Source organism: Babylonia areolata, chromosome 17, assembly GCF_041734735.1.
Source record: "Babylonia areolata isolate BAREFJ2019XMU chromosome 17, ASM4173473v1, whole genome shotgun sequence".
Taxonomy (NCBI): domain Eukaryota; kingdom Metazoa; phylum Mollusca; class Gastropoda; order Neogastropoda; family Buccinidae; genus Babylonia; species Babylonia areolata.
Window position 1 is genome coordinate 23,039,486 of NC_134892.1, and position 10,417 is coordinate 23,049,902.

General features: G+C 40.2%; 1 protein-coding gene across 1 annotated transcript; it reads right to left on the minus strand.

Moving 5' to 3' along the window:
* Window positions 1-1,223: 1,223 nt before the first annotated feature.
* LOC143291518 (small ribosomal subunit protein eS19-like) lies at window positions 1,224-10,139 on the minus strand. The gene is made up of 7 exons (XM_076601411.1): window positions 10,085-10,139; window positions 8,921-8,952; window positions 7,382-7,449; window positions 5,825-5,925; window positions 4,644-4,712; window positions 3,282-3,399; window positions 1,224-1,357 (listed from the first exon to the last, which is right to left on the minus strand). Exons 3-7 carry the CDS (start codon window positions 7,447-7,449, stop codon window positions 1,273-1,275), a joined length of 441 nt encoding a protein of 146 aa, XP_076457526.1. The 5' UTR covers window positions 8,921-8,952; window positions 10,085-10,139; the 3' UTR covers window positions 1,224-1,272.
* Window positions 10,140-10,417: the final 278 nt, after the last annotated feature.

Here is a 10,417-nt window from a genome sequence, read left to right on the forward strand (position 1 = left end):
TCCGAGGGGTCTGTGTAGAGGAGAAGAGAGGACTGGCCGTACTGAGTGAGTTAACTATGGAAGCCCACTGCTGACCCTGCCTTCTTATCAAGTTAAGTGTCTTCTCATTGTCAGACAATTCATTTTCAAGCTTTACAAATTACTGGGTTCAGTGTCATAACTATGACATTAGTTGGAAGAATTAATTTTTAAGATAATGCACAGAAGGCCTAATTTGACAGATAATAAGCTGAAGTTGAGAGATTAGAAAAGCCTCGTTCATTTATTTATTTATAATCTGTTCATCTAAGATCATGATATTAGACTGAAAATAAATGATAGTATTATTATTATTTGGATTGTTATCATTTCTATCATAATGATGATTGTTATTATTAATTAGAAATTGACATTTCTGTATATTCGAATGAAAAGGGGTGCGGTTGAGGTGGAGGGGAGGGCAAGGGGGAGGGGACTAAGAAAGAGAGAGAGAACAGAATGTGGAAAAGATAGAGTACAAAATGTAAAATGGAGAGGGTGAGTGTCAGTGATTGGAGAAAGAAAAAACATAATATTGGAAGGGTGTGTGTGAGAGGCAGGACGGGGGAAGCGGGATTTGGACCAAAAAATTTATCAATAATCAAATATTGTATGCACACCTTCTGTAGATTATTATTTGAAAAGAGATTCATGTGGGGACCTACAATAAACAACCACCTGGACTATCTAACACATAACTAGCTAACTTTAATAAAGAACAGTTTGAAATATATAACTTTTTCAAAAAATGTTAACATTCGAAACTAGTAACGTTCCATAATTTCTGGAGGCAAAAAAGGTTTCATTACTAAACAGCGGGTTAAAACGTGCTCTACCGTTAAACGTCCCTTGCAAATGTATTCAATATTTTCACAATATTTTGTGTATGGCGCATTTAGTAATAACCTAAAAGCCATGCTCTTAACAGCCCTACCAGTTATTCTAGCATTTAATAAGGCAGACTGAGAGAAACTTCACTGGAAAAAAAGAGAGGGGGGGCACAGAGTGAGAGAGAGAGAGAGGGGAGCAGAAACAGAGACAAAGAAAGAATAGTAACCAGAGATAGAGGGAAACACACAGAAAGACCAGAGAAATGTTAGCAACACACACAAACATAAAGAAAAGAGGGACAAACACATACACAAAAATTTCACACACACAAACACACACAAAGTTTACACACAAACTCAAGACACACACAGGAAAAAAGTTCCCACAGTTTATTATTGATCACAAAGTTCCAATGTTCACTCTCTATGCAGACTCTGCCTTCTTGCTCTTCACCTGGGCAGCAATGCGGTCCAGATCACGACGACCCTGGGCGGTGAGTTTGCGACCTCTGTAACAAAGCAAATGATAATAAAAAATCAATACTAATAACAGCAGTAGTAATAATAATAATAATAATGGAAACTGAAATGGTGGGCGCAGGATAAATGCGCCTGGTGGGTAAAGGGTGGAGATTCTTTTGCTTCGTCAAGTCTCCACACTCAGCTCTTTTAAGTCTGGCCTTAAAACCCACCTCTTCCCAAAATAGCCTCCCTTCCCTGCCTCTTCCTTGTCTTTAGTTTCTCCAGTTTTAGAGTTATGCGTGTGTGAGAATGACTGGTGCGAATGCGCTTAGATTTGTCTATGCACAAGATTCAGCGATATATAAGTACCATTATTTTTTTTATTTTTTATTTTTTCCAATCTCCCAGGTCAACATATGTGCAGACCTGCTAGTGCCTGAACCCCCTTCGTGTGTATACGCACGCAGAAGATCAAATACGCACATTAAAGATCCTGTAACCCATGTCAGTGTTCAGTGGGTTATGGAGACACGAAAATACCCAGCATGCATGAACCACGACAGAGTCATCGGCAAGTCGATGTTGGTCGTGTAACGGAAAGAAGAGGATTTAATGAGTTAACGTATCCATAAAAATACAAGAAAAATTGGCTTGTGGACGACAGGGTAACATAAGACAGCACATTATTAAAATAGTGTTTCTAAAATAATGTTTTACATAAACATAAAAGTTATAGCACAGCCGGAAACGAAAGAAATATAATAGCTGAGACCACACACTGGTTCTTCCAATCAGTGGTTTCCTTGAGATGTGTCCATCAGGGGCACTGGGACACAGCCTGATCAGAGGTCAGTGTGGAATTACTTCCCTTCACACAGGACTCGGTGGTTTCCTTGGGACGTTTCCGTCAGGGGGGGGGGGGGGATGTAAAGTCAGCACAAGCACCCAATGTTACAGACAGAGACTCACTCAGTGTTACAGACAGTGACAGAGACTCACCCAGTGTTACAGACAGTGACAGAGACTCACCCAGTGTTACAGACAGTGACAGAGACTCACCCAGAGTTACAGTGACAGACTCAGTCACTCACCCAGTGTTACAGACAGTGACAGAGATATCACCCAGTGTTACAGTGACAGACTCAGTCACTCACCCAGTGTTACAGACAGTGACAGAGACTCACCCAGTGTTACAGACAGTGACAGAGACTCACCCAGAGTTACAGTGACAGACTCACCCAATGTTACAGACAGTGACACACTCGCCCAGTGTTACAGACTCACCAAGTGTTACAGACAGTGGCAGACTCAACCAGTGTTACAGACAGTGACAGACTCAGTGTTACAATGACAGATTCACTCAGTGTCCAAGACAGACAGACAGTCCTAGGCACTCACCCAGTGTTAAGACAGTGACAGACTCACCCAGTGTTACAGACCGTGACAGACTCACTCAGTATTACAATGACAGATTCACTCAGTGTTACAATGACACTCATTCAGTGTTACAGACAATGACAGAATCAGTGTTACAGACAGTGACAGACTCACTCAGTGTCCAAGACAGACAGACAGTCCTAGGCACTCACCCAGTGTTACAGACAGTGACAGACTCACTCAGTGTCAAAGACAGACAGTCCCAGGCACTCACCCAGTGTTACAGACAATGACAGACTCACTAAGTGTTACAGACAATGACAGACTCACTCAGTGTCCAAGACAGACAGACAGTCCCAGGCACTCACCCAGTGTTACAGACAGTGACAGACACACTCAGTGTCAAAGACAGACAGACAGTCCCAGGCACTCACCCAGTGTTACAGACAGTGACAGACTCACCCAGTGTTACAGACAGTGACAGACTCACTCAGTGTCAAAGACAGACAGACAGTCCCAGGCACTCACCCAGTGTTACAGACAATGACAGACTCACTCAGTGTCAAAGACAGACAGACAGTCCCAGGCACTCACCCAGTGTTGGGGTCTTTCTCCACCATCTTCAGCCCCTCCAGAGACTGCAGCACACGGCGAGCCACCGACCGGTTGGCGCGGCAGTTATGGCTGGGGGCCGTGCCGTTGCTTTTCTTGGCTGCAGGCAGACAGCGTATCTCGCATAAATCAATAATAATAATCATTATAATGATAATAACTTTTCTATATTGTGATATCCAGTATTTATGCTGCTCAAAGCGCCTAACATCTTCCAGCTAAATGTAAACAAAAACCAGTATAGCAACTTGCTGTAGACAAAAAACAACAAAACTGGGTATCAGCAAATGTACTATTTTGCACTGTTTATGTTTGCCTGCATACATCAATAAACAGAGCGTTGGGCTAAGAGAATGAGAGAAACTTAACTCTCCCTGGACGATGGGCCTCGATTGAGACCCTACTGTGTACAGCTTTTTCAGACAAAGGAGCCTGAATTTTTGGAGTGGCACCAATTTTGCAAAATGATGTTATAAGCTAATAACATCTTCACTGGCCTTTCCACTCTCCTGTGCATTTTACATATTCTGCTTGGTTCAAACAATTCCAGTACAAAGAAGAGATACAAGGGAAAAGAATTTGTCAGAGAGCGAGTGTTGCCAGTTTATAAGAGGCGTTTGATTGGCTGAGAGCGGTGGGCCCATCTTTTCACTGTTAGCCGCGCGAAATTTGGCCAAGCAGAGCAAACCAATAGGCCTAGTTTGCATCAGTTGGACATGGTACAGTATATGACACCAAATTATAGTTCAGCCCTAGGCTGCCTATATGACAAGATAACTCTTCAGCAGTTTCAGTTTCAGTAGCTCAAGGAGGCGTCACTGCGTTCGGACAAATCCATATACGCTACACCACATCTGCCAAGCAGATGCCTGACCAGCAGTGTAACCCAACGCGCGTAGTCAGGCCTTGAGAAAAAAAAAAAGATAAGCTTACATAAATAAATAATAATTATGATATAAAAAAGGTAGTAGTGATGAAAATTTAAAAAAATAATAATAATAATAATAATAATAAATAAATTATTAAATTATTAAATTATTTTCAGCACAAGCATGTACACTTTGCTGTCACAATGACGAGATAACTCATCATCGAAATATTCTGATTTTTCCCTCGTTTGCATTGAGTTCATTGACAAAAAATACCGGTAGTTTTAACATGGAAATCTTTCTAGATTCTATTCATAGCTAGAAACCCCATCTACGCCATGTGGCAGTCCTTTTCCATGATTCCATGACTGTGGATAAGCCCTGCAGTAACTGCTGCCATGGTCGCAAACTCTGGACATGTGTTACGTGTACCACTGTCATTGACACCTTTCCCAATGAATGACTTTGTACTCACATCCATAGATCTTGGTGAAGGCTCCAACTCCTGCAGGTGAGCGGATGTACAGGTGTCTGCAGGTAGACGCTGAACACACACACGCACATACAAACACACATTAACATAATCATAAAATCATGTGAACATCAGCTCCCCGATACTCCTACCCATGCGCCCGCTCACACATGACAAAAAAAAAAAAAAAAGGGTCTGCTTTCAGTTTCAGTGCAACAACAATGAATTAAAAAAATGCTATTGAGGATTACAATCCTTGTATCAGTTTCAGTTTCTCAAGGAGGCGTCACTGACACTGTGTTCAGAAAAATCCATATACGCTACACCACATCTGCAAGGCAGATGCCTGACCTCAGCACAACTTACTGAGTGGATTTCTTTTATATAATTCAGTCAGAGTACAACCCCTTTGTTGCCAAGGGTTCTTTTTCAGTGCGCCAAGTGCATGCTGCACAGGAGGCCTCAGTACCACAAACACAAGCTCTGAAGTGCAGCAGCACTTACTAGCACTGCAGCACAGAACAGCACTGAAACGTAACAAAAACTCCAACACCTGTACCACAACCACAAGCTCTGAAGTGCAGCAGCACTTACTAGCACTGCAGCACAGAACAGCACTGAAACGTAACAAAAACTCCAACACCTGTACCACAACCACAAGCTCTGAAGTGCAGCAGCACTTACTAGCACTGCAGCACAGAACAGCACTGAAACGTAACAAAAACTCCAACACCCATACCACAACCACAAGCTCTGAAGCGCAGCAGCACTTACTAGCACCGCAGAACAAAACAGCGCAGCACTAACACATCACAAAAATACCAACACTCACACCACTACCATAAACTCTGAAATACCAACACTCGTACCACCACCACAAGCTGTGAAGTGCAGCAGCACTTACAAGCAAAGAACAGCGCTACACTAAAGTATCACAAAAACACCAACACTTGTACTACTACCACAAGCTCTGAGGTGCAGCAGCACTTACCAGTGCGGGTGTAGAACTTGCAAGCACTGCAGCACTTACTAGCACTGCACTAAAACGTCACAAAAACACCAACACTTGTACTACTACCACAAGCTCTGAGGTGCAGCAGCACTTACTAGCACTGCACTAAAACGTCACAAAAACACCAACACTCCTACCACAGCCACAAGCTCTGAGGTGCAGCAGCACTTACCAGCGCGGGTGTAGAACCAGTCTTCATCGTAAGGACTCAGCTCGTTGAAGCGGCCAAGCTTGACAATGTCCGCCCACTCTGGCACTTTCAGTTTTCCAGACCTGGGTACCAGCAATTACTACTCAACAACTGTTAATAAACACTGCAGGACCTTCAACTAGTCTCCACAAAAAAAAGAAAAAAGAAAGATGGTGCATGATTAGTCTTAGCTTCTCCCCCTAATTCAAAATCATTTTATTATTATTTTCATTGAGAATATATTGCAAGATATTTGCAGATGATACAAAACTGTATAACATAAGTAACCACAAGGATATACTACAAAGAGACACTGACAGACTACAAGACTGGACAAGACAATGGAACCTATATTTTCATGCCGCAAAATGCAAAATCATGCATATAGGTAACAGAAATCCTGAACATGAGTATTATATGGATAGTCAAAAAAGTATAAGCATTACTAAATGTACCGAAGAAAAAGACATCTGAGTTATCTTTGACTCAAAATTTACTTTTGAGAAACATATTCATACGGCAATCAATAAAGCAAATAGTATGCTTGGAATTATTAAAAGGACCTTTACTTACCTTGATAAAGAAAATTTCCTTTGTCTATATAAAGCCTTGGTAAGACCACACTTGGAATATGGTAACACTATATGGGAATACCCAAACCGGAAAGGATTGCTAGCAGCAATAGAAAGGGTGCAAAGAAGAGCTACAAAATTATTAAGTGAACTAAAAGACTGAGGCAACTGGACCTTCCATCACTGAAATATAGACGATATAGGGGAGATATGATCCAAGTATACAAAATCATATACAATTTAGATGATCTAAGAGTGGAAGATTTCTTTGAATTTAACACTGTTGAAAAAACACGAAGCTCTAACAAAGATATATACCCAATATACCCAAAACATACTCGATTAAATGCCAAAACATACACTTTTACTAACCGCGTTATAAAATGGTGGAACCCACTAACAGAACTAACCAAAACAGCACCAACTCTTAACCAATTCAAGAATCTTCTGGACGCTGATATAAATGTAAAGATAAAAAAGTATGAATATGATGATTAAATTACTCGTAGGAAAATTACCGCATGCAATGCAGACACTACTCAATGTTGACGAAAAAGAAGGGACATCAAAAAGGCCGCGAGGCCTACTTCGTCCCTATTCTATACCTATATGCTCATAGAACTGTTGTAATGGTCTTCATTGTTGTGTACTTACAGAATATAATATACCACACAGTAACAACCTTAAAAACATTCTTCAGTATAACATTACCATTTCATAACAATGTCTGATTTTAACCCTCTGCCTCTTCAGCATAATACTGATAATACACACTCTTGATTGTTAAAAGGGTTAGACATGTCATGTGATAAGTATGTATGCATCAGATATCTAACAGTTTAAAGTACAAGTATCTACAGAAAATCAGTATCTGCCAATAATACCAGTAGAAAACTTACACAAAAACCCTGAAATACCTGTGCTGAACAGTGTCTTGAATGTTCTTCACAAGTTATCCAACACTTACTTTTTCAAAAAGGCCGCCAGCGCCTTGGTGAATTCATGCTGGCTGACATCCTTCACGGAGATACCCATCTGTGGACACATCAATGATCTGTACTGTGATCACATTAAATTATAGTTTATACATAACTTGACAATCAATGATTCATGTGTATGCATACCCCCGAAAACAGAGGATGGCTGCCTATAATATGGGGGGGGGGGGTAAAAACGGTCATACATGTAAAAGCCCACTCATGTACAAACATGTGCACGTGTGAGTTACAGCCCACCAACGAAGAAGAATATGAATGTATGATCATTAATAATCCTGTCCAACTATGACCGTCAGAACATCTGAGGAGACAACTGCTGTCCTGGCTATCTGGGCAAGAATTTGATTCAAATGGAGAGCGTCTTGCCCAAGTTACATCCACACTTTCTTGGCCAAGAGGGTTTTAGGACAGTGGGAAGGTCCCCATTGGCCAACTTGCCCCCAAGGCTGCAGCTCTAAGAGCCAGTGCAATCCTGCCTCATAGTTTTAGAGTCATGGTCCTTCACCAAAGGGTAAGAAGAAAATGATTTCCCTTTGCAGTGGAGAAACGTTGATCATACAGCTCTCTTTGCTGTTGGCCCAACAATTCACATCACAATCATTATCATCAACATCACACCCAAACTGCGAAGGCAGAACATTTACTTAATTAGTTAATACAAGAAGAATATCATTATCAGGAGGATGAAACACTCCACAGAAGATCAATGCGTTCGGAGTTTCTTTATTCCCATCTTGTCTGTGCAGCTATTTCATAGTTCGCCTTTGCCTCAACAATTTTTATCACAGTGATTATCATTATGACATCATCATTTTTCATTTTTTGTTATCATCATTGTGATCATTATAAAGATCAACAACTCTTTCAACCCCCAGGTAACACTGGTATCATAAGTATAAAAGTATCAAATTGACAAAGCATAGACTTGTCTGAATCTTTGAATGTCATCATCAATGCATCACTATTATCATGATTTTTTTCATCATCATCATCATGAAAACCAACAACAAAAACTGAGACATCAGCGGCAGAAAAGTCTGATAAAACATGGATACCATCAAGCCCTTATCCCACTCTCTGACCACTATCTGACCTGTACCCACCCCTCTAACATAGGCAACCTGAAGACTAAAAGGTCAAACTAAAAAGGATTCATATCCTTTATACAAAATATAATTCCTTCAACTTTCAAGTGCTTTTCCCATTTTGTGCTAAAGTTTCTCTTTCAACATTTCATTCTTCCAGTCCAGTTTACTGTTCTGAGATGTTTGTACTAACAATTAAAATACTACAATTTGACCCTGAGGATTTTTTAATCTTTTCTGCCACAGTACCAGCTCATGAACAACACTGGAGATCAGGTTCATCACTCTATGATGGCAACAAGAAATAGAACCCAGTTACTGAGTTAGGGCAGCACTAGCAGTCCATCTTGTCACAAGATTATCACGCACTAGAAATAAGATCTTGACTGTCCGAGTTTTTGCTTCCATGTCCGTTATACCCACCTTGACTATTGTGGACTTGTAACACGGTTGACCTGAAAGTAAAAGGAGAAAAACAAAACTATCAAATGATGAACAACTGCAAGATGCACACACTGACATGAACACAACAGTGCAACACCAGCAGCACTGCACCAGAAGCACATCCTACATCAGACAGTATAGCAATAACCACAATCTGTAGAACTGAACAACAAAAAGATCAGTTATACTTGTATGTAAATAATATTCATAACATTATGTTGTTAAAATGTTTTCCTTTTAGTTTTAGTTAAAGATAATCACAATTCAGTACCAATGTGATATATCATCAACCATGGTTAGTATCTATCAACCACCACCACCCTCCCACCCACATAAAAAAGAGCAAAACACTGCATCCTCAAATAACAACAAAGCAGTATACTCAAACTCAAATGGAAGACGTGTGGCTTAAAAAAAAAAAAAAGTCTTCAAAGATAACCATGGATGTTAACTTCCTGGTGTTTCATCTGCCAAAGTAGAGTTCCTGTAATCTGAGTGCTCAAAACTGAAACTGAAAATCTACCTATCATGGCCGAGGCTTTAACCATTAACTAGTTTTACTTTACTGTTGTTTATATTAAGTTCAATTACTGTACAACACAAATAATTATGTATAACATCTGGACCTTGGTCCGGTTCGTTCAGACTCAAACAGAAACCTTGAAGCTAAAAAAAAAAAAAATTTTAAGTATTCGAAGATAATTTTTAAAGTTAAACAGTAGCCATCTGATTTGCTTCCCAAGCCTTTCCTTCGCCAAAGTAGCGTTCATGAAATCTGAGGACTCCAAACTGAAAATCTGCCGATCATGGCTTAATCTTTTAGATTTCATATCTAGTCATTGTACAAAACAACCCAAAACAAATAATGGTATGCAAAACTGAACATTGGTCCGGTTCGCGATCGGCCTCGTGTCGGCTAACGGAGTTGAAATGTTCACCAACATGGCTGGTCGAGCCATTTTCACGATCATGATGATCAGTGATTTTTAAAAGATCTCAATCACTAACCTGCTCTTCGATAAAGTACAAAGTCGACCTATCGATTTATTGTTGCTAAAAAGATTTTATTAACAATATCCATATAAAGAACAATACTGTATACTGTACGTACAGTCAAAAAAGAACAAGAAAGTACCAACTCACGTGTGCCTTGGCCGAGCCGACTGGGGGAAAGGAAGAGAAGCAACTTCCGCTGTGTCTTTTTACTAAAAAATATACGAACAAAGCTGAACAGAAACAAAATGTACGATCAAGTGGAAATCATCGCAACGCCGTGGTTGTTTTCAAACGACTAGAGATAAAACAAACACACAAACAAGTAAAATGAGGTATGGGTGATGAAGTTTAAAGGATTATGAAAATCTCAGTGGACAGTTCTAAAGAAAATTAAGTTTCTCAACGACGCTACGTACTTTTTTTTCATTTTCTCTGAGATCAGTTGCAAACGTGAGTTTAGTATTGATGTAAGACATTTTA